The sequence below is a fragment of the Lissotriton helveticus genome, chromosome 6, assembly GCF_964261635.1.
Source record: "Lissotriton helveticus chromosome 6, aLisHel1.1, whole genome shotgun sequence".
Classification (NCBI taxonomy): domain Eukaryota; kingdom Metazoa; phylum Chordata; class Amphibia; order Caudata; family Salamandridae; genus Lissotriton; species Lissotriton helveticus.
Genome location: NC_136067.1, coordinates 1,931,315,681 through 1,931,340,060, shown reverse-complemented (window position 1 = coordinate 1,931,340,060; position 24,380 = coordinate 1,931,315,681). Strand labels below are relative to the sequence as shown.

At 45.9% G+C, this 24,380-nt stretch overlaps 1 protein-coding gene across 1 annotated transcript in view; it reads left to right on the top strand.

Moving 5' to 3' along the window:
• LOC144761965 (uncharacterized) overlaps positions 1-24,380 on the top strand; it is a 374,127-nt gene that overhangs the window by 161,862 nt on the left and 187,885 nt on the right. The window contains exon 3 of the mRNA XM_078647134.1: positions 15,518-15,596. Within this exon, the coding sequence (XP_078503260.1) occupies positions 15,518-15,596 (79 nt within the window). The remainder of the gene's footprint in view (positions 1-15,517; positions 15,597-24,380) is intronic.

Here is a 24,380-nt window from a genome sequence, read left to right as displayed (position 1 = left end):
TCTCAACACATATATTCTAATGATGCATTTGATAACTTAATTTTATTTTTAGAGTCTTGTTTAATCAATAATAGGGCCCTCAGAATGTTGGATGCTGACATAGACGTCAAATCACAAATATGTCAGGGGTGGAGGGAGTGAAGTCACAGGGTTGACCCCCCTTGTCTTAACCTTGACCCCTCATCAGCTATTGCCCATCTACTTTGGCTGTGGACAGGTTAAATTGGACAGGTGTTTGGGTTCCACGGTGTAGGTCCCCAATTGCAAACAGGGCGCACTATTCAATCAATCAATCAATCATAACATTTATATAACGCGCTACTCACCCGGAGGGGTCTCAAGGCGCTGGGGGAGAGGATCTGCTACTGCTCGAAAAGCCAAGTCTTGAGTTGCTTCCTGAAGGAGAGATGGTCCTGGGTCAGCCGAAGTTGGATGGGGAGGGAGTTCCATGTCTTGGCTGCCAGGTAGGAGAAGGATCTTCCTCAGGTGGTGGTTCTGCGGATGCGTGGAACGGCGGCAAGGGCAAGGCTGGTCGATCGTATCTGGCGGGTGGGAGCGTAGGTCAGGCGGTTGTTGAGGTACCTGGGGCCCAGGTCGTGGAGAGCATTGTGTGCGTGGGTGAGGAGTCTGAACGTGATCCTCTTGCTGATGGGGAGCCCGTGCAGGTCTTTCAGGTGTCCGCAGATGTGGCTGTGTCGGTGGTGTCCAGGATGAGTCGTGCGGAGGCGTTCTGGATGCGTTGGAGTCTTTTCTGAAGTTTGGCTGTGGTTCCGGCGCAGAGGGTGTTTCCGTAGTCCAGTCGGCTGGTGACAAGTGCCTGGGTGACCGTCTTCCTGGTTTCGGTGGGGATCCACCGGAAGATCTTTCGGAGCATGCGCAGGGTGTTGTAGCACGATGATGAGACGGCGTTGACTTGTCTGGTCATCGTGAGGGAGGAGTCCAGGATGAAGCCCAGGTTACGTGCATGGTCCGTTGGTTTGGGAGTGGTGCCCAGGGCAGGGGGCCACCAGGAGTCATCCCAGGCGGAGGGCGATGATCCCAGGATGAGGACTTCCGTCTTGTCTGAGTTCAGTTTCAGGCGGCTGTTCTTCATCCACTCGGCTCCGTCTTTCATCCCTTCGTGTAGGTTGGTTCTGACGGTCGCGGGGTCGTTGGTGAGGGAGAGGATCAGCTGGGTGTCGTCGGCGTATGAGATGATGTTGAGGTTGTGTTGGCGTGCGATGGCTGCGAGGGGGCTCATGTAGACGTTGAAGAGGGTGGGGCTGAGTGATGATCCTTGTGGTACGCCGCAGATGACTTCGTGGCCTCGGATCTGAACGGGGGGAGGCGGACTCTCTGGGTTCTTCCGGCGAGGAACGAGATGATCCACTCCAGTGCCTTCTCTTGGATTACGATGTTGCTGAGGCGCTGCACTAGAGTGTTGAACGCTGCAGAGAGGTCCAGGAGGATGAGGTCCGCGGTTTCCTCGTTGTCGAGCAGGGATTGGATGTCGTCAGTGGCTGCGATGAGGGTGGTCTCGGTGCTGTGGTTGGCTCGGAAACCGGACTGCGAGTGGTCGAGGGATCCGTTCATCTCGAGGAAGGCGGACTGCTGTCTGTTGATGATCTTCTCGATGACTTTGGCGGGAAAAGGGAGGAGCGAGATGGGGCGGTAGTTCTTGAGGTCGGTGGGGTCCGCTGATGGTTTCTTTAGGAGGGCGCGGAGCTTGGCGTGCTTCCAGCTCTCCGGGAAGGTGGCGGTGTTGAAGGAGCTGTTGATGATGTCCCGGAGTTGGGGTGCGATGATGGAGTCGGCCTTTTTGAAGACGTGGTGGGGGCAGGGGTCGGTTGGTGATCCGGAGTGGATGGTGTTCATCGTGCGGGTGGTGTCTTCGGTGCTGACCGGGGTCCAGGCGCCGAGGGTGGTAATGGGGGGCGTTGACTAGGTGGTTGGGTGCGTGGTTTGTGCTCCGAAGCTGTTGTGTATATCGGCGATCTTGCTGTGAAAGAACGAGGCGAGTGAGTCGCAGAGGTCTTGCGAGGGAGTGAGGTTGTTGTTTCCGGCGCTGGGGTTGGAGAGCTCTTTGACGATGCTGAAGAGTTCCTTGCTGTTGTGGGCGTTGTTGTCCAGTCGTTCTTTGAATGCGGTCTTCTTGGTGGTGCGGATCAGCTGGTGGTGTTTGCGGGTGGCGTGCTTGAGGGCAGTCATGTTGTCTGTGGTCTGGTCGTTGCGCCAGGTTTTCTCGAGGGTGCGGCAGTTCTTCTTGGAGTTCTTAAGTTCGTCGGTGAACCAAGAGGCTTTCTTGCTGCCGGGTCTGCTGGGAGGGGTCTTCAGTGGAGCGAGGTCATCTACATAGTTGGTGATCCGCTGCTTCGTCGGGGTCCGTTGTGCTGGCGGGAGGGTTCTGGCTGAGGGAGGTGGTGAGCTGGTCGGCGGTGATCTTGTTCCAGTTCCTGCGAGGAACCTGTTGCGGGTGGTGGTGGGTCGTGGTTCTTCTGAAGCTGAAGTGGACGCAGCTGTGGTCAGTCCAATGAAGTCCGGTGAAGTGGCTGAAGGAGAAGACTGGATCAAGCGTGTGGCCGGCGTAGTGGGTGGGGGTGTTCACCAGTTGCTTGAGTCCGAGGTTGTCCAGCAGGGTGGTGGTGTTGCTGTCCTTGTTGTTCTCCAGGTGGAAGTTGAGGTCCCCTAGGAGGATGTAGTCAGCGGAGGGGAGGGCGTGCGGGCTGATGAAGTCGGCGATGTCTTCGCTGAATTATGTGCGTGGTCCCGGGGGTCTGTAGATGAGGGTGCCTCTGAGTGTGGTCTTGGGGTCGGTGTGTATCTGGAAGTGGAGTTGTTCGGCGGCGGTGAGGGTGTCTTCGGAGTTGGTCATGATGTGGATGGTGTTCTTGTGTACGATGGCGATGCCTCCTCCAGTCTGGTTGACGCGGTCCCTCCGGGTGATCTTGTATCCGTCCGGGATGGCGATGGCGATGTCGGGCGCTGAGGAGGCGTTCATCCAGGTTTCTGTGAGGAAGGCGACGTCTGGTGATGTTGTGTCGAGCAGGTTCCAGAGTTCCACGGCGTGTCTGTGGACGGAGCGGGTGTTGAGCAGGTTGCACTTGAGGTGGTTTCTGCTGGTGCTCTGCTTGGCGGGTGCGGTGCAGGTCCGGAGGCAGGTGAATCGGCAGGCTTGGCAGGTGAAGGGTCCGTGGGTGCGTTTCGGGATGGCTCGGTAGCAGGCGGGGTTCCAGTCGGCATTGAGTGCATTGAGGGTGGCGGCATCGTAGGTTCGTCGGGTGAGCTGGCATCGGCGGGGGCCAGGGGTTCTGGCGCTGGGCGCGGTCCGGGCACGGACGGGCGCAGATGGGCTTGCCTTTGGCGCGTCTTCGGCGCACAATCGGCGTGCCCGCTTCGCATGAACGCTGCGCGTACGTGCGGACTCTGCCATAAATGGAGAGTGGGGGGGAGGAGGGAGGGAGGAGCAGCTGGGAGGTGGGAGCGGGGTGGCGAATGGGAGAGGGGAGAGGGAACAGAAGGAAAGGGGGCGGGGGCGGGGGCCGCGGGGGAGCAGCGGCAGGGAGCGGGGTGGAACAGCGGGAAAAGGCGGCAGACGCGAGAGATAGAGAAATACAAGAATCAGGGGCACAGTCGAAAAACAGAAGACAAGCATTGGCATTGCCAATAGGTCTCACTTGTGGGACCTTATAAGTATTTAGTTTTGCAGCACAATATCCGATTATGCAACAAGGATATTGTGCTGCAAAACTAAATACTTATAAGGTCCCACAAGCGAGACCTATTGGCAATGCCAATGCTTGTTGTTTTTAATTACCTATAGAGAAGGCACTATGTGTTTTAAATGATTGGTAGTGTCCAGTTTCTCTTCTTACAAAATGGATTGAAATGCTAGTGGCTGTTAGCAATATCTGCTCTTGGAGTATGCGAAATCGTGCCTCTGCCTTTGAGAGGAAATTCTTGACCGGTGCTCGCCGAGATTGCCCGGCAATGCTGCATCACAATGCCGTTAATGCTTTTTTCCACATTAACACGACATGACAGCTAAAATGATTCTTAACTACGTAGAATGTCGGAAGTCATCTCAAATTCACGGCTGGCAAATTGCAGCTGCAGAAGAAAAGGAAAAAAAACGCCCTGAAGATCTTTGCTGGCTGTCTCCCCTTTAACTGCATCCGGCATGGTACAGAGTGGTGAACACAGCGCATGTAGTTTTCTTAAGAGTGAATGAATATTTCATTGCTGGCCATTGTGCGTTTGTACTGTAACGGGCTGCCACCGTCGACTTGCAGTTTAACTCAGATGTGCACTTATTTGCAAGTTGCTGAGTGTGAAAAGGGTGCGTCATTTCTGTCTCGACAAGCTGTTGGGTGGGGCGTTGTGTTGATTATACCCAATGTATTTGGAACGGGGGCACTTACAGGTGCCTTCGTGTTTTGAAATATGACGTTATGCGACCCTGAAAACTGGCCTCGGTGCAGTTCACATGTTGCCAGAAAGTGTTCATAGTAAAAACATGCAGACGGAAGCTATAAGGCCGGCCTAACAAGTCAGTGTTTAATTGGTGGTGGGGGTGGGTGGGCTGGCTGGATGGCTACTGTCTTTAGGTGTGGTGCTCCCATCATGCGAAAGGAACGTAAAAAAACTGTTTCGCCTTTTTAACACAATTCTTATTGCCGCCCTATTCAAGTCATCTCAAATTCACGGCTGGCAAATTGCAGCTGCAGAAGAAAAGGAAAAAAAACGCCCTGAAGATCTTTGCTGGCTGTCTCCCCTTTAACTGCATCCGGCATGGTACAGAGTGGTGAACACAGCGCATGTAGTTTTCTTAAGAGTGAATGAATATTTAATTGCTGGCCATTGTGCATTTGTACTGTAACGGGCTGCCACCGTCGACTTGCAGTTTAATTCAGATGTGCACTTATTTGCAAGTTGCTGAGTGTGAAAAGGGTGCGTCATTTCTGTCTCGACAAGCTGTTGGGTGGGGCGTTGTGTTTATTATACCCAATGTATTTGGAACGGGGGCACTTACAGGTGCCTTCGTGTTTTGAAATATGACGTTGTGCGACCCTGAAAACTGGCCTCGGTGCAGTTCACATGTTGCCAGAAAGTGTTCATAGTAAAAACATGCAGACGGAAGCTATAAGGCCGGCCTAACAAGTCCGTGTTTAATTGGTGGTGGGGGTGAGTGGGCTGGCTGGATGGCTACTGTCTTTAGGTGTGGTGCTCCCATCATGCGAAAGGAACGTAAAAAAACTGTTTCGCCTTTTTAACACATTTCTTATTGCCGCCCTATTCATTCCATTGCATGTTTGTTTGAGGGAATTATTATAAAGTTGCTCAGAGAATGTGTCTCGTTGGTTGGAGAAGGGTGTAGCGTGTGATTAGTGCACCAGTAATTTAAAAGGTTATCGATCTAAACAGTTACAGCACTGGGATAAGCAATTATTCACTGCTAAGCAGGCGGATAGTGAGAAGAAAAAAATAAATTCAACAAGCTCTGACTGCAGGCAGCAAATGGGTGGCAAGGTCTGGCAGGGAACAGATGGCCTGGCCGTGAAGCAGGGGGCGGGGGGAGGGAGGCTGAGGCTTTGATGTGGGAGTGAAGTGAATAATTAGGGGAGGAGAACTGGCAGGCTGATAGGCAGAAGGCTCAGGCAAGCTCGTGCACGAAGGAGCTTGCTGTCACGTGGTTCACGTGAACGTAAACAAAACGCCAGCTGAAAGCCCTTAGTTTCACGAGGATTTTGCCGACTTGAATTCTCGCTCCGCTCGATGCGCTTGACGCGCATCGATAGGTCGCGAGACCTAAAAAACAGAAGTACACAATCAGGGGCACAGCGGGCAAATACTGATACTAACGGAGAAGAGACCAGGGGGCAGAGAAGATCTCGACTCCAGGGGCAGCGGCGAGCAGGTGGCGGTAACGGGGGGACCGGGTGACCTCAGGAGGAGCCACGCGGCGGGTTGAGCGACCGGCACTTCCACTCTGTTTGCACCACCTGCATGCTTTGACAGTGCAACCTATTTTAGCATGAGCTGTGAATGAAAGGTGGATCCGTTGTTTGAAGCAGCTGTTCTACCTTTCACTGCAGGCAGAGACCTGGCTTCACCTTCAAAGGGGGAAAGGGATATCCCTGCAGACCGGTCCAGTGAGTGGCTTCACCCATCTGTAGGAGAGTACCTGGGGGGATCCTGATCACCCCTGTCCCCACCCCAAGTTTATTTTTATTTATTTATTTTAAAAGTTTTATATAGCGCTGGCTAGACCCAGAGGTATCAGAGCGCTTTACGTGATCATGATAGAATAAGGCCCCAAATAGTAAAAAAGCATAATAACAAAGTAAAAAACAACCATATTACAAAATCAAGGATGAATGAAGCAAGAGACAAAGCAGTATAATACTGGTAATATAGGTAAATTGGATTACAGTAAGAAGGCCACTATATTACAGGGACAGATATGGTATAGTGAGATGAGATCAGGAGTCGGGCACAAGATTGGGATCCCCAGTAGTAGTTAAGGAGGTGGGTTTTGAGGCCTTTTTTGAAGCAGGCGTACGAGGGGTTACAGCGAAGGTTTATTGGGAGGGAGTTCCAGATAGTAGGGGCATTTCCAGAGAAGGAGCGAGATTGTGTTGCTTTCTTTTTGTGCAGAGGAGGGATTAGCAGGAGGGTGTTGGAGCGTAATGACCATGCACCACCCTCTATCGTCTTTTCCCGTATGCTCAGGCTTGTAACACAGCGCAGATGAAAGACAAATAGTTTTGTCCCCATGCAAATGAAGGACCACCCTCTTGTGATCAACTAGTGCATATTGTGTGCTGGTTCAATCCATATTGTGGAAGGGTCTGCACATGTGTCTGCACCTCCTTATGTCATAGTAAGGTGTCCTGTGGGTGCAAACACCAGGAGCACAAGCCTGTTGTGCCCCAAGGGCACCTTCTATAATGAGAATCCGCTATCCTTTCAAGTCTACTTACAGCAGTTGAGGAGGTGAGGGCTGAATGTTCAATACACATGGGACCCTCGCATGCTGCCTTTGTTAGGACCCTGTGCCAATTGGCATCCTTCCCCCACCTTGGCAATCATGCATTGAAAAATGAGAAGGTTGTCCAGCAGACTCATGGGGGAGTCCGCTCCAGGATGCCACCAGTTCCATCTTAAGTTGCTGCTTTTGCCGTCTTGCCCCTTCCCTCTGTGCCACACCGCCCGGGCCAGCAAAGACGATGTCGGGCGACATGGAAGAATGGTATGGGCTAGATAGAAAGGATCAACCAAGAAGGAAGCTAGCAGGACCACAATCGCCATCTTCATGTTTTTAATTTCGGTTGTAAGAAATCATTAAATGATCTTGAGCGTCAAGCCCATTCCCAAAGCTAATACTTAAACTTGAGCTAGAAATTAGGTATGTCTTCAATTTCAATATGCTTGAGCCCTCTAACTGAAATGTGGGTTTGAGAACTGCTAAGACGTGCAAAAATATGAAATGTAGTTTAAAGCTTATAAACAAATATCATGGTACTGTATGCTTCAGTATATATATAACTATGTTATTAAAACAAAGGTTAAAGCTAAGTTTTCTTTAGGAAACTTCCATTTATTTTTTAGAAACGAAGCCAATGTACACTATAGAAACTGGTGAAATTAGAAAGTTATTATTATAACTTAAATTTTGAATTTACTCACCACTAGTTAGAAGCTACATTTCTAATTTAAGCGCCACTTTCAGTTTACTATATGTTGTGCATCTCCGTCCACATTCTTCTCGCATCAGTCGCCACACTATATTAACTATAACTCGCCCTTTCTCCACGCATTGGTTATAGCCTTGCATATTATATAACTAATGGCATGTGAAATGATGAACAGGCCACGTTACACTGCATGCGTTTACAACGCATGCCATTACAACGTGGTCATTGCAGCAACCGCATTTTTATATCGCATACTATTACAACTCAAGTCATTACAACGACTTGATGTGGGCGGGGGCGCTGGACTTAGGAATAGTATAATTTACTATTCCAACTCCAGTCTGTGCAACAGCATGGAAGGCGTTGGATTTTAACACCTTCTGCCCTCTACAGCAAGTCAGTGTAACGCCATCATTGTAATAACCGTGTTGTAATGTCATGCGTTGTATTGCATTCTTAGTAAACGATGTTTACCAAAATGATAGCAGTCAGGATAAGACTTACGTTGTATCCCTAAGGAGTTAGGCCCTTGTCAATGATTGAGACTAGACCTTATACTTATGTAAACAACAAAAATGTCCCAACCACAATTACTTCAAATCAGCTTAAATGGATGGAAAAATAAATATTCATTCCAAACCAGGCAAATCTTTTTTGCCATTTACTTCATATTTTTTCAACAATTTTTAAGTTATACTAGCAAAAAACAAACACTGTACATTCAATATTCAAACGCTATTTACAAACATCACAAAAAAATTATGAATAAATTGAGACAGCATCAAAGCAAGCTACAGAAAATACAAAAAATTACAAAGAATACATATAAATAACAACAAATGAATTTTTCAAAATGTGTGTGGAACTTGTGCCAAGTAAATGGCAAATGGTACAAATCACTGGACTACTAGGTCCTAGTTGTTATTACAAATCAGAATATGTTCCATCAAACACAAAGTAAGCATGAGCGGATTTTGCGTATTGGCGATTTGCGGATTTGCGTATTTGCGTATTTCGAAAATACGCAAAATCCGCGGATCCTAGCGTATTTTAATTTTTTTGTGTTCGCACGGGTTTCTGCAAGTTCACGAGGGTTTTATTGTACAAAACGCTTGCGAACGTGCAGAAACCCGTGCGAACACAATGTGCCTGGGTATTGCGCTCGTGAAAGTCAAGGATGCAAAGTCTATCCAGCATCACAGCTGATTTTCGACGGTAGATTTGGGAAGAAGGCACATCTGCCCAGCCTTGACAACGCTTACGATTGTTTTTGGGCTGATGAATGAGTCACTGAATTTAAGCTTCAACTAGGGCACATGCTTTATTGATATCTGTAAGTGCTTCCTGTTGAGGTTTAATTTTTGTGCCAGGACCATCGTGCCAGAATGAACCCTGCCCTTCATATTTATTCAAGAAGACGCCACCGTTTTGTGCCATACCTCTACTCAACTGGAGTACTTTCTACTGGATAATCATCAGTAAGTGCTACCTCGTTGGGTAAATGTATAGTGCTTTTACTACAGCTTCCTAAAGTGCCAGAGAGTTGTCTACAGCGACCATGTGTGTGTTACTATGCAATCGCCCTGAAGGGCGCAGGGGTCCCTTGGGTGAGCTGCTGCTGTAATTTACAATGGCGCCAGCAAGCTGCCAGCGCCGTTGTAAAATAGTTACAAAGTTAGCTTGCACAGGAAGCACTTAGATAAAATAAAGCAGCACCTGCTTCGTTTTATCTAGTGGTTCCTGTGCAAGCTAACTTTGTAACTATTTTACAACGGCGCTGGCAGCTTGCTGGCGCCATTGTAAATTGTGGGGGTTCAACTTTTGAACCCGTTACGTCCGCGCGGATTTTTTTTCGGATTTTGTGGGAAATCCGTAAAATACGCGTATTGCGGATTCCCCAAAAATCCGAAAAATCCGTGGGCGTAACGGATTTACCGCTTACACTTAACACAAAGCCGACGCGTTTCGAGGCCAGGACAATTGTCCCTGGTCTCTCATCAGGGCTTTAATTTAATTTAATCGTCGTCTGATTCTTCTGGCGCAGACAATAGAAATAAAAAGAAGGGGGTGTCTTTTTTAGAACAGGGCAAACAATCCAAACCCAGGTACAAGGTACCATGGGAAATGAGAACACGGAGCACCAACTACAAATCATAGGCGGTCCCAGTACAGTTGTCAACTTATCATCCAGACAATTGTCTGCTGATGAAGAGGCAGTCCTTGATTTAGGTCTCAAATTTGTTCCTAGCTTGAGAACAGATTATACCAAGCTCAAAATGGAAGCTATGGAGTTCTGTCGGAAAGTAAGGCTTAAAGCCTTTTTTTCTAACACACCTACAATTGAGAATAATGAGCCGACAGGTTTACGTAATAAGTCAAGCTTTATACCTTACAACAACATTCCTAAACAGGTCATAGCGTTCGAGCAGGTTTTGCTATCCTCTATCAGCAAACTAGAAAAGAACAGAAGATTTACTCATCAAAATATTAGCCATCAACAACGTGAGGCAATCCGATCCCTTAAAGACGACCCGTCTATTGTCATAAAACAAGCAGATAAAGGCGGGGCGGTAGTCCTCTGGCCCCGCCCTAAGTATTTATCTGAAGGAGAGAAACACATTAGAAATACCACTTGGTACCGTGCACTTCCAGAAGATCCGGTCACGCAGATTCAGGGATTAATCTCCCAAGTCTTGGAACTTGGTAAACAAAGTGGCTTTTTGAGTACCAAAGAACATGACTATTTGCTCAAAAAATTCCCCAGGACCCCGGTTCTTTATCTTCTCCCGAAGATTCACAAGAGCCTGCATGACCCACCGGGTCGCCCGATAGTTTCGGGCTGCGACTCTTGCTTAGAACCAATTGCACAGTACGTGGATTTCTTTCTTAAACCTTTTTTAAGAGAAGGAAGATCTTACCTCAGGGATACGACAGACTTCCTTCTTAAAGTGGAAGGTACTCCATTTGATGCACAATGCCAAATAATGGTCACCATGGACGTCACGTCCCTTTACACCCAGATTCCTCAGGAAGAGGCTCTGGAGGTGATGCAAATTTACCTTGACAAGAGACCAAGACCCCACCGGGTTCCCACGTCGTTTATTCTTGAATTGGCAGCAATAGCGTTAAAAAAGAATTATTTCACCTTTAACGGTGAATTCTTCATGCAGATCAAGGGGACTGCCATGGGGTGTCCTTATGCCCCAGAAATGGCAGTCCTCTTTATGGCACAGTACGAAGAAAAATTTGTGGAGGTGAATAATCCTTTTAAGGACCACATCAAACAGTGGCACAGGTACATTGATGACGTCTGGCTCCTGTGGCAGGGGAGCCAGACCGATTTAATGTTGTTCCACACTTGGCTCAATTCCAAGCATAGCGACATACAGTTTTCCATTGAATACAGTATCAATCGAATTACATTTTTGGATGTAGAACTCACATGTGCCCAAGGACAACTGAAAGTATCCCTTTTCAAAAAACCAACCGATAGGAATACTATTTTACATCATAATAGTGCCCATCCAAGAAATCTTAAAGCCAATTTGCCCTTTGGCCAACTGCTTCGAATCCGACGCAATTGTTCTGAAATGAACGATTATGAAAAACATGGTCAGCATTTCTGTTCTGACATGCGCCAACGGGGGTATCCTAAAAAGCTTCTTAAGCATTCCTTTGAGAGCAAAATACACACCTCGAGAATGCTTATTGCAAGTCAAACAACGCCCCCCAATGGATAGACTTGTCTGTGTCAAGAAATTTTGCCCTGACACACACAAACTCCGGCAGGCTGTACTTAAAAATTGGCACCTTCTGGAAGGACTGGATTGTCCTTTCCCGAGGCCCATTTTTGCATACAGGAAAAACCGAAGCATTGGCCAACAGCTGGTTCGAGCGGATATTGCTCTTCCAAAACCAAGAAGTGATTTGATGGCTCAGTGGAAACTCAAACCCATTGAGGGCCACCACAAGTGCGGAAACTGTGTCGCTTGCCCCAACACGATTGAGGGTAAAGAATTCATCCACCAAGGGACCAAATGGTTGCATAACGAATTTTCCAATTGTCGTACAAAAATGTTGTATATGTGATACAGTGCCCTTGTCCCAAGATTTACGTCGGCAAGACGAACCAACAGATCAACCACCGAATTAGCCAACATCGCTCTCGAATCAAAAAGAAAGTGACGGTGGCACCCATGGTGCAACACTTCCTAGAAAAGGGCCACACTGAGCAAGACTTCAGATGGTCCGTGCTGCATGTAGTCAATTCTAAAAAGAATCTTCTAGACATTGATCGTGTTTTGCTTCAAAAAGAAGCATACTTAATTTTAAAATTCAACAGTGCCCAGACTGGATTAAATAACTTGTCTGAGATCACACGCCTGTAATACCAATATTGTTATGAGTGACTTGGTTTCTCCATGTGGCACCCGCGGGTGGTCTAAGTGCCTGTTTCCTCACATTCTTGTGAATAAATGACACCCCGAGGGTTGTGGGTACAACAAACAAAAAAATTTTCCCTTAAAAATTTCCCCTTTTTCTAATTTAGATTATTTTTATTTTTTTGTAAATTAAAACATGTGCTGGCCTAGCAATGCGTCACCTGTACAACTTCCAAACATTTGTACTCTAAATTCCATGCTCGTTTATTTCCATAAAAAAACTACAAAGTCCAGAATGCACTGGTTCTGGAATTAGTATAACCAACCACAAATAGCCCGCCGGCCATCTTTGAATCAATGTGAATTGTATCGGGTTCGGAGAAGGCACGGAGACAAACGGTAAGCGGCTCCCTCCCGCGCGCTACCTTTTAGTAATTCAGCTTTAAGTCGATCAGAAGCTGACTGGAAACTGTTCCTTTTTTCACCCCGCTAGGTCCGGGTGTGCGGAGTGATTTTGAAAAATATTTCGGGCCAGTGAAGTATCAAAGAAAGGTAGGCGCCCGTTTTTCGTTCTTTCGTTTGGATGAAAAGCGGCGTGTTTAAGTAACACTGAATCCATTTCCACATATGTTTTTTAAATATAGAACAACCGGCACATGGTGACAATCTATCTGAAGTTTGGCCGGGAGACGGCACAGTAAAGGTCAGTCCCCTTTGTTTTGGCTTACCAAAAAAGCAAGTTCCGTCTTGGCGCAATAGTTATATGCGCTTCCTTTTGTTGTTATCAGGTACCCCCCTCTAAACAAAACCCTTGGTGTCTCTGATTCATAAAGAACGCGACGCTCCCGCCACATGACCCCAAACCTGGTATGTATAGTCGGTAATTACTCTTGGAGAAACCAGGAGAGGCAATCCATTCAGTCTAAGTCCAGTAATTAGTCTTTTTTCTTTACATCCTACAGATATAAAGAATAAAACCCTGATGAGAGACCAGGGACAATTGTCCTGGCCTCGAAACGCGTCGGCTTTGTGTTTGATGGAACATATTCTGATTTGTAATAACAACTAGGACCTAGTAGTCCAGTGATTTGTACCCTTTGCCATTTACTTGGCACAAGTTCCACGCACATTTTGAAAAATTCATTTGTTGTTATTTATATGTATTCTTTGTAATTTTTTGTATTTTCTGTAGCTTGCTTTGATGCTGTCTCAATTTATTCATAATTTTTTTGTGATGTTTGTAAATAGCGTTTGAATATTGAATGTACAGTGTTTGTTTTTTGCTAGTATAACTTAAAAATTGTTGAAAAAATATGAAGTAAATGGCAATAAAAGATTTGCCTGGTTTGGAATGAATATTTATTTTTCCATCCATTTAAGCTGATTTGAAGTAATTGTGGTTGGGACATTTTTGTTGTTTACATAAGGATAAGACTTACGGCATCTGAAATGACATCATGTTTCAGAACAGATTACATGGTATTTGTATTTGTATTTATATAGCGCATAAATCTTGCGTAGGTCTCAGAGCGCTAACAGATGCTCAGAAAAATAAACAGGTAGCCAGACAGCTAGAAAAGCCAGGTTTTTAGGTTTCTTCGAAATCTCTGGTGGTTGGGTTCAGTCCTGATGTGTGGGGGCAGGGCGTTCCAGGCTTCTGAGGCTATTTTGAAAAAAGACCTGCCGCTGTTTCTAACAGTACGGACTTTGGGAACAGTTAGGAGAAGCTTGCTAGTAGATCGGAGGGTTCTGACCAGACAGTAGTTTGAGTTTTTTTTCTAGGTATTTTGGTCCTTGTCCATTGATGGTTTTGTGGACTAGGCAGCATAATTTGAAGTTAATGCGGTTCTTTAAAGGGAGCTAGTGTAATGTCCTGAGGCTGGGCACAGAGGGGATGCGGGCGGGAGGGGGGGGACAGATCAAGTCCCATTCTGTCCGCGGTATTTTGCAGAACCTGAAGTTTTGCCAGGAGACTGTCGTTGATGGAAGCAAGTAATGCTTTGCCTTAATCCATACGGTAGGGTGGTGATTTATAGGTAATGTAGAGTGGTAGTGGAGTGTCCTATGGAAAAGTGTTTCAGTATGGGGAAAGACACAGTCTAGTAAAAGAGGAATATACCCTACTGATTGAGAGATTCGGAGATGTTTAGTTTGATGCATAGAGGGCCTATTCACAAAAACATTTAATTGTACATAAATTAGTACTCCCCCAGTACTCTTTATGTACTTTTACAGCCCTTTGTGAAATGGCCACTTAAAAATCTAAAATGGGAATAAAATTCGAATATAAAGGGAATATTCGTATATAAATAGTAAAAATAGAAAGCACTGTGCCTGCTTTGCACTTTCACTGGTAAGGAGTTGGACATTGTGTGGCTGATTCACAAGGGCATGTGACAAAATGTGGGAAAGTGCCCCTTTAGTGTTGCTTCCTACACTCATAAACGCTTCTTTCATTTGCCTCAATGTGTTTTTGTGAGCTGCTCGCCTACTTTGCAGGACAAAGCTGGCATCGTAACATTGGCGCAAAGAGCATGTTCAGCTTTAAAGACACATGTTCATATGTTCTTAATTTCATGTATATGCAATTTTGGATGATGCTTATAATTCTGCCATCAGATTCTTGGAAAGGTCCCACGCCAGGCACTGTTCTTGGTTATGGTGCATTCACGGGTGCAAGTGTTGCATTCCACATGTGATTGGGCTCATTTCCATTTGCACTGTTCAGATCTTGCCTTTTTATTTTCGTACCACTGAGATTTCAGCTTACCAGTGCCTTTCCTGTGGTAGATGGTAGTGGTAGTTGTCGCAGTGGGAGAGGTAGTGGAAAGCTTTCTTAGGCCTCAGGAAACCCACTACAATCTCCAAGTAGACGGATACATTTTAGGGGGTGGGATCCAGATGATGCTTGCTGGACAGCCAAAGTCACCAATAGGGAGAGGCTGTTCATGCAAATAAGGGAGATGTCATCTGGGGCACAGTCACATGTGTATCAGTAACGTTATATTTTTTTTATTATTCTAAGAATGACCAACCTTCATCGATCCCATTGCCTTCTTGGTCTACATCCTGTTTTGGGATTTCATGATGCCCGTTTATGCTAATTTAATCATTTTACAATTTTCTCTTCTTTTGCGTCAAAAATGGTTGCTAGCCTGAGCCGAATCCAACGTCTTATAACCATTTGTGTACAGATGTGTACTTGTGGAACAGTTTATAACCCATTTTTTTTACAATTGGGTTTTACTAGGGAGGAAAGATTTAAAATTTTCGTTGACTTTTTTTTTTTTTTTACTTTACTGTCAGTTAAATGTAAATAGTTTTTAAGGTTAAGACATTGCGGCCTGGTGAGGAGGTGAACAGCACTCCACCCGCTCCATCGCTGCACATTCTAGAGTTAGTGGTGTTAAAGTAAACACAAAAGAAATACTTTATCTTATATGCTTGTACGTTCTCTTGCAGCTTGAGGAAACAAGGATCACATTCCATGAGCGCAAGAAATGGCAGCCTCAACAGAGCACCAACAACGCTCACTAAAGTTGTAAGTAGGCAGTACACGGCCAATTATGTGTAATTGTTAAGTGCCAGGTTTGTCGTAAGCTAACTACAATACAAGATGGAGGCATGTGTCGCCATCTCACGGGCCTTGATTGTGTATTCGTTGTGCCACTAGAATACATATGCTTTACTTTTCTCTGGATTTGTGGCGGGTTACGGAAATGGGGCAGTATTACTGAACTGTATTGTTGTTTGCTTGCAAAAATCAATAAAAGAAATATAAGGAAAAAAAAGCATGCATATACTCCGAAAGTAAAACAAAAAAATTTAGCCTGGAATTTATACACAAATGGCACATCAAACTATCGGTCACTGGCTGGTACAGTCCTAAACTAGGACCCATCTTTTCACCTCCAAGTCTCCAGAGCAAAGAGAGAAAAATGTAATTTACGTCAGATGTCTCTGCAGAAGATGTGTAAACGTCTGTCTTAATCCTGAAACAAAAAGGATTTCCACTTCAGCAAATTAAGAGGTTCCCAGAACTTGTCATATTTATACCAGTCAATCGTTAATGTGTTCCACATATTTTGCAATAGATTAACAGCCTGATTCCTCATTCTCCCGTTTTGCAAACCCCTAATAGCGATTCATAACGAATCGCTATTAAGGACTTGCAAAACGGGATTCATGTAGAAATTGCATAAAGAAATGCGATTCCTACACATTCCTTATTTGCGATTAGCAAATTGCTAATCGCAAATAAGGAATAACTCCCCAGCCTTTTGGCCCATAGGAATGAATGGGGAGTATTCCTTATTTGTGATTAGCAATTTGCTAATCGCAAATTAGATAGCGATTTAAAGGGTGCCAGGGGTGTCCAACGGACACCCTGTAGCACCCCTTAAATGCAAATTGAAACAGGTGTTGCGCACACACATGTCCAAAGGACATGTGTGTGTGCAACATGCAACTTAGAAAAATGCTTTTAAAAACATTTTTCTAAGTTTTCGCTATTTACCACGAGGTTTGACCTCGCGGTAAATAGCGGGCCGAAATTGCGAATTCGCAATTTTTAAATGGATGATGAATTGCATTTAAGGAATCTCAAATAGAGATTCCTTAAATCCCAAATGCAAAAATAGCGCTCGCAAAGGGCCAGATTCTCAGAATCTGGCCCTTTGCGAGCCGATTTCGGCTTGATGAATCAGGCTGTAAATTCGGAGATAACTAGAGCTTGTTAGACAGTCCCGCGCAAATGGAACTCACAAAGAACTGTTCAGGCGAATCTTGAAAATCACCAAATCGCCACCATTCTGAGTTCTGTGAGTAAGGAATAAGTAAAATAGTTCATCTAAATTTTAGATGCTTCAGGCATCTCCAAGTTGTCTCCAGTTGTAATGTTTTAATGGTACCTCATATGGCTACTAAATTTTTTGGATTGGATGGATTAACGAAACCTGCAATTGTCCTCCATATTTTTAAAACCTTTCCCAGCGTCAAATATCTTTGAAAAATATGTTGTAAAAACTGCACCATAAATGAGAACACATTTGCACCACTGCATTCACCTGAGAAGTAAATCATATGACAAAGAGGCCAAATGTATTTGTGTCTTAGGCAAAGGTGCCAGGAAGATCCCAATACAGAAGGACACTTCCAAACCCAGTAGAGCGTTCTTAAGCTGTATACCGGGGAGCGGGCTGGAGCACTGTCTGATAGAGTGTCTGGTTTCTAGCCACCTTTGATCACTTGCAATTCGTTATCTGCAGTTGTATTTCTGCATGTACCAGCTGGGTGTAAAAAAAAAAGCCATGTTTAAGATCGAAAATGTTCTACCCCCCAAAATAGCATATCAAAGGGCCAATTTATGTAGCTCTGCCATTTTACAGTAAGTGCTTTACCAATGGGGAATATAGTCTTCGGATATGAAGCTCAAACAGCATGGGCGTTTTATTCCTTAAACAATATCCATCGGTTCTCTGCAGACCTAAAAAAGCAGAAATTAGAACTTCGTCAACTGGAGAGAAAGTGGAGACACGGCTACCTCGCCGCTGATAGAGCACTTTACAAGACAGCCCGAAAAAATTATAATGCATCTATCTTATCTGCCAAAGCCTCTTTCTTCTCTGAAAAAATTTCCAACGCCAAAAACAAATCTCAGGAAATCTTCAGAGTCGTCAACGACCTATGTAATGACACCAGAACCTCTCCCTCTCAACCTGCTTCACAGGACATGTGCAACATGCTCAACAACTTCTTTAAGGAGAAAATTGACACCATAAAAACCAGCATCCAAACCAACCATGCTGTAACAGACGACTTGGACATTTGCAGAAATCCTAACACTCTTCAGGACATCCCCCCCATCGAACCACCCAAACTACTGGAGTTAATGAACCGAGTGAAATCAGGCTCACCCAACGATCCCTGTCCTCCGCACATCCTAAAAGAAGTCTACACTGCACTCCCCCAGGGCATTCTCCCTACCCTGAACACCTCCCTGTCACGGGGAATAGTACCTGACTCCTTCAAAAAGGCCATCCTGGTCCCTCTTATCAAGAAACCAGGCGCCGATCCCTCCAACCTCTCTAATTACCGCCCCATCTCCCTCCTCCCTTACGGCGCTAAGCTTCTGGAAACGCACGTAACCAGCTGCTTATCCAACTTCATCGAAATGTCTGATTACTTGGAACCCAACCAAGCGGGATTCCGCCAGGCCCGCTCCACCGAGGCGGTGATCCTCGCCGTGCAGAACACCCTAAGGACCAATGCCGATAGTGGAATCCATCAGGCCCTCGTGCTACTCGATCTATCGGCCGCGTTCGACACGGTGGACCACACCATACTTTTACACCGTGTCGAACAAGCCGGCCTTAGCGGCGCGGCTCTCTCTTGGATTAAGTCCTTCCTGGCGGATAGATCCCAGGCTGTGAAGCTGGAGAACTTCACAGCCCCCACACTTCCTACCACTTGCGGTGTCCCACAGGGATCCTCTCTGTCCCCCCTCCTTTTTAATCTTTATCTCAAACCCCTACTGCACTCCCTAAAAAATAGAAAGGTCACCATATTCAACTACGCAGACGATCTGCAGCTGGTATTCCCCCTCAACTCTCCGGACTCTGTTGAGGAATTCCAAAAGACCATGCTGCACATCCAGAGCTGGATGGATCGGAACCACCTTAAATTGAACCCAGGAAAAACTGAGTTAGTACTCCCCAGCAACAGTGCACTCAGCTGGGGGCCCCACTTCTGGCCACCCTCGCTAGGTGCTTCTCCATCCCCCTCCCAATCGGCCAAAAGTCTTGGGGTCACTCTCAGTGCCGATCTCTCACTGAAGACCCAGGTTGGAACTGTGATCTCCTCCTGTTTCTTTCAGCTAAGAAAGATCAAAAAGATCGCTCACCTGCTCACCAACTCTGCCCTCATCCAGGTGGTAATCGCACTGGTTCTTTCCCGGTTAGATTTCTCCAACTCCACCTACCTGGGCCTTCCCCTCACCATCGCCAAACGCCTGCAGATTGCTCAAAATCAAGCAGCCAGATTGATTTTTAAGAGCAATCGCAGGAAGTCAGCCAAACCTTTGCTGGCATCCCTCCATTGGCTCCCCATCACCTATCGGATCACTTTTAAGACAGGTTGTATAATCTTCAAGGCCCTCCATGGAAAGAGCCCCAGGTTCATCAACCAACTCATTACCAAATATGAACCTACCCGTGAGCTTCGCTCCACCCATCTGTCCCTCCTCTCGGTGCCGACTTTCAAAAAGAAACGTCTCGGCGGATCCAGCTTCGCACATCTCGCCCCTAAGACCTGGAACTCCTTGCCCTTGTCCATCCGGAGCTGCACCAAGCTGACTGAGTTCAGACGAGCCCTGAAGACCTGGCTATTTAAACAAGCGTACGGTTAGGGCATTATACCATCTGCGCCCTCACTTCCCCTCTACCTTCTGCTTTCTTCAGCGCCATGAAACCCCTGGGTGCCCGTGCGCTTAACAAATTCCGTATAGAATAGAATAGAATAGAATAGATTACTTTAGGTTTCAAGTTCCACCGATAGCGCCCGTGACTGGTGGACTCTTTCCTACAAAGGGAATTGAGGGTGCTATGAAGAAGTTTCAACTCGAAGGAGGAGCTCAATTAAAGAATGCCACCAGTAGTTTTTTTTTGTTTATCTATTTTAGTAGATAATCTAAGGCCTTGTAAGAGGGCCAGGATTGTGGCCTTCGCTCTTATGTTCATGCACGATCCATCGTTACTGGTGCTCTGTACATGTTAAGCCAACCAGGACCATGATATAGGCTTGTCTTTGCCGCTCATTCTACAAAAGAAGAGGGCGATTGAGCTGAAAATCTCTGGAGCTATGTCACGAGCTTTACCTGCAGGCTCAACAGAGCAGCTTCTCCGCTCCGGATTGATCGGAGGGTAGGTCGGCCGCTAATTGCGTTCACCGACTCACAGCGTATCACGACAAGATTGAGCATCCGCTCATTCCAGAGTGATTGGCTCCCATCTCCTGCCTGCTTTGGGTTTGTACCTCGAAGGGATACCATTATGGTTGGTGTAACTTGGTGAGGGTATGGTTATTTATTTTCACATATATATTAACCGCCCCTCAGTAAGTAGATAATAGGGTTTACCAGTCCTGAAGAAATGCCACAATATCACAGTCACCAGTAGGCATGAAACATGTAGAGCAAAACACACAAGGTGATGGACGGAATGTTCACAATGGCAAAACATTCACCCCAGTCACAGATCTCGGTTTAATCCATCGATATTTTGCTCAGCACACACCACCCCAGTTCAGACATGGCCATATGCAAATCAGTCTTGACCCTGTACCTCATGGGAACAGTCCAGACCGAACTGCCAAGCCAAGTCTTCCCTGGACCGTAATCAAGCATCCTACCTCCGGTTTCTGGCTATCAGCCGTCTTCAGCCAGGAAAGCTTGTGGCGCAGTGAGCACGGGACCCACGTCTGGGCATAATCCCATGAGGCACAGGGTCAAGACTGATTTGCATATGGCCATGTCTGAACTGGGGTGGTGTGGTGAGCAAAATAACGATGGATTAAAACAGATCTGTGACTAAGGGTCAATGTTTTGCCAATGTGCAACATTCTGTCAATCACCTTGTTTGTTTTGCTGTGCACCCTATGTGGGAAGGGTATGCCCAGACATGGGTCCCGTGCTCACTGCGCCACTGGAGTCATGCTATCCTGGCCGAAGACGGCTGATAGTCAGAAACCGGTTCTAGGATGCTTGATTCCAGTCCAGGGAAGACATGGCTTTGCAGTTCGGTCTGGACTGTTCCCATGAGGCACAGGGTCAACACTGATTTGCATATGGCCATGTCTGAACTGGGGTGGCGTGGTGAGCAAAATAACGATGGATTAAACCCAGATCTGTGACTGGGGGTGAATGTTTTGCCATTGTGCAACATTCCGTCCATCACCTTTTGTGTTTTGATGAAACATGTAGACCCACATCCTTACTCCACATATGCTCAATAGGAATATTACATTCCTTTCTTGCAATGTTGAGGGGTATTTTAATCAGAACCTAGAACCAGCTAATTATATTTCGTTCAGCGGGCTCTCATAGTTATTTTTAGCAGAAATTTTCCCTGCACTCTACTCACCCTTTTTATACACCACACTTACCAGACACACCCACTCTTCATCATCAGCCTAGATCACAGGTAAAAGATCTCTGGCAAAGAGTCCCCTCGCGCGGCCCGTTGGGCATCACAGTGCCGGCCCAACGAGGAGCTGCTTGATGATGAAGCATGACATCCTTCGGAGTGTGTGAAGGATCTTGCTCCTATTGGGAGCATTCCCCGCATGTGCCCTTGCGGTTAGGACCACACTTCCATTCCTACCTCCCCTCCCCTTATAGGAACAGCATATCTCTTGTTTGCACAGTTCATACCCTGGGGCACGTATGCTGGACCTTTTTTGCCCCCTGCCTCCTTTTGTCTTTTTCTATGTCACGATAGACTTATGGACTTTGAGCTGACATAGCTAATCCAACCACATCTCTTGCAATACAATTTTGCAACTTGTTTAGAAGAGTTAACAATTTGTTTGAGGTCAACTACATATAATGCATTGTAATAATTGAATAACCGTCTAGTGTTTTTTTTCTTATTCTGATTGGCAGCCGAGTTGATCCAAGGAAATCAACTCAACAGAATCTTAGAGATAGCCCAAAGGGTGTCACATAGCCTTTCACATCTGATGACAATCCAGATTTGAGCGACTGTCCACCCTTGGCCATCATTGTTGGTAAGAGAGCAGGAGAATGACAATGAGAAGAAGAAAGACAACATAGCAGTCAGAGACCCGCCTACTTCCTGTTTCTGACTCTTCCTGAGTGACACCAGACATAGCCAGGATTGTGCCAAGGATACCAAAAGGGAAGCCTTGCCAACTGCAGACTCCGTTAGTCCTGCTTAACTCCCACTGGTTGATCTGGAAAGAGAGTCCACCGCCTCTATATACCTTTGAGCATCTTGTTGAGACCAGCTTCTGCTTTGCAAGCAGACAATGTCCTCTACTCACCTTGAAGTGTGTGTGAGCCAATTTGCCATTAATAATTAACCAATAAGATTTGACAATTATAATTGTATTAACCAGAGACTCTAATAAAGACGGTCATTTTTGTTTCATTTATGGATTTGCAATGGCCTGCTTCTTGTTTACGGCTATTTGGCACTGTGTCCAGGTGCGTCCTGCACTTTGTGTCGAATAGATTTCTGTTGAAAGTTGCAGGTAAATAAATATTCAGTTTTTGGGCCTTGGTCGGTTTGTTGACTCCTTATCACTCAAAGATGAACGGTATGTGGGCTTCTATAACAGAGTCATTTGCACAACTGAGTTGAAATTAAGTGTGCAAGGAGCTTGAATGAAAAAGTGAAAGAATTTACTCACACACACTTTTTGGGTGGGTATATCCTCTCCAAAGTGCAAGGAGAGGGTTTTCCAAGGAAGTATATTGTGTTATATTTGCTTGTTATGTTATACATTATGGTTGTTATGTTGAATGTTATCTTATGTTATTTGTTTTTGTTGTACATACGTGTGAACCACTGGAGAGTGTGTAGGTTTAATGACCCGATGGACGGTTTCATACCAATTTGACTACATTGTCCCAGGAGGTCAGGCAGGGCGTCTGTCAGCCTGCAACTGGACCTACAGAAAAGTTCAGCCTGCAGTAATTTCAGAGAGCAAAATTAGTTCTCTTCATCTCTGAGCCCTGCTGGGTGGTCCTCCTGGCTCCTACCACTGCCTGGTTACTGCTTCCCAAACTCACTTCCATTCCCTTTGGGGCATCTGATCGAGGGTACCATTATGGACCACAGCGCCATGTTGCTGGCTGTGACAGTGCCACCTGGAAACGCATCTTCTTCTCTGAACCTCTTTACAGATCCCAGGTTGCCACTGCAGTCCTGTGCGGTGTTCAGAAATGTGGTCTGCAGTTTGCAAAAGGCCCCCACGACTTTTGTTCTGGGGTTGCTAGAGTCTAGCAATGGAGAACCAGGTAGATCATGGTATTACAGTTCCCATAATCCCCTCCTCATTAAGCGGCAGCTCTCACTCAGAAGGTCAGTCTTTGAGTGTTCGCTTAGAGCCTAACATTCAAGCTCGAATCAGCCCGTCTTAATTGTATAAGTGAATTGTTTTTTTAAAAATAAAAAATGGATGAATGAACATTACATCTATATTTCGCGCTCCATGTCTAAAAGTTGAATCCCGGACCTGAACTGCACATACGGTCACGGGCCAACCTACGGACAAAGGAGGAGAAACTAAAAGAGGATGGTTTTCAGTCTCTTCTTAAAAGATTGGAGAAAATGAGTTCATAAGTCTAACTTGTTGGTCATGGAAGATTCGAGAAAACCAAAGGGCCTACCACCCACAGAACGGAGATTGAAGTGAGTACGGGAACACAGATTGAGATCAAGGAATCTAAGAGATGGTCCCGAGACAGAGTGTAACCCTTTCCTGTAGGTATTTGGTGCATGACTGTGAACGTGTTGGTAAATTGTGCCTAGTGCTCTAGATCACGTTCCAGACCATGCTTGGAGCCAAGGGAGTTCTTGCCTAACCCCTGGGATTAATCAAATCATCTTTTTAGGTCTTCTGAGTTTTACATTCTTTGCAAATGACTGGTTAAATTCTTTGACAAATCTAAATGTAGTTATTTCCCTTAATCAATTCACAAGTTGCCTACATCCTCCTTCAATGGAGATCTCACTTTTGTAGGAGTCACATTAATAATTCATGACACATGCAAATGACCATTGCATCTATATGTCTTTCGTGGTCATCAACTCATCCAGCAACCTTCCCATGATTTTTATTTGTGATCCAGGTGTTTCTTCCTCATTGAATATACACCGCAGTCTCTCTAGCAGTCATAACTTCAATGTCTTTTCTTTTGCTCTCATGCCCTTAAATGCCACCTTAGTGTCTCCACCATTAAGCTTAAGCCAGTTTTTAGTTCTACATGATCCAGCTCATTTAAGCATCGTTCAATACATTATTATTCCAGCTCATGAAGAAGTTTCATTTTTAACCAAGACCTCCGGTTCTTCACCCACCGTGGACCAGAAGTGCTGGTCCCAACAAAGGCATCTCAGTCTCTGCTGAATCCAAGACTAGCCTCCTGCCTTACATCATCCTCTCTTGGATGGCTTTCTAGCTGATCGATCCCAAAAGTCATCCAAGGCGAAATGTACTATCAGATTTCAATGAATTTGCCCTGAAACTATTCTTGGGTTTGGTAAATTTACATTAAGGGTTGGGAAGTGTATTTGTTATGCAA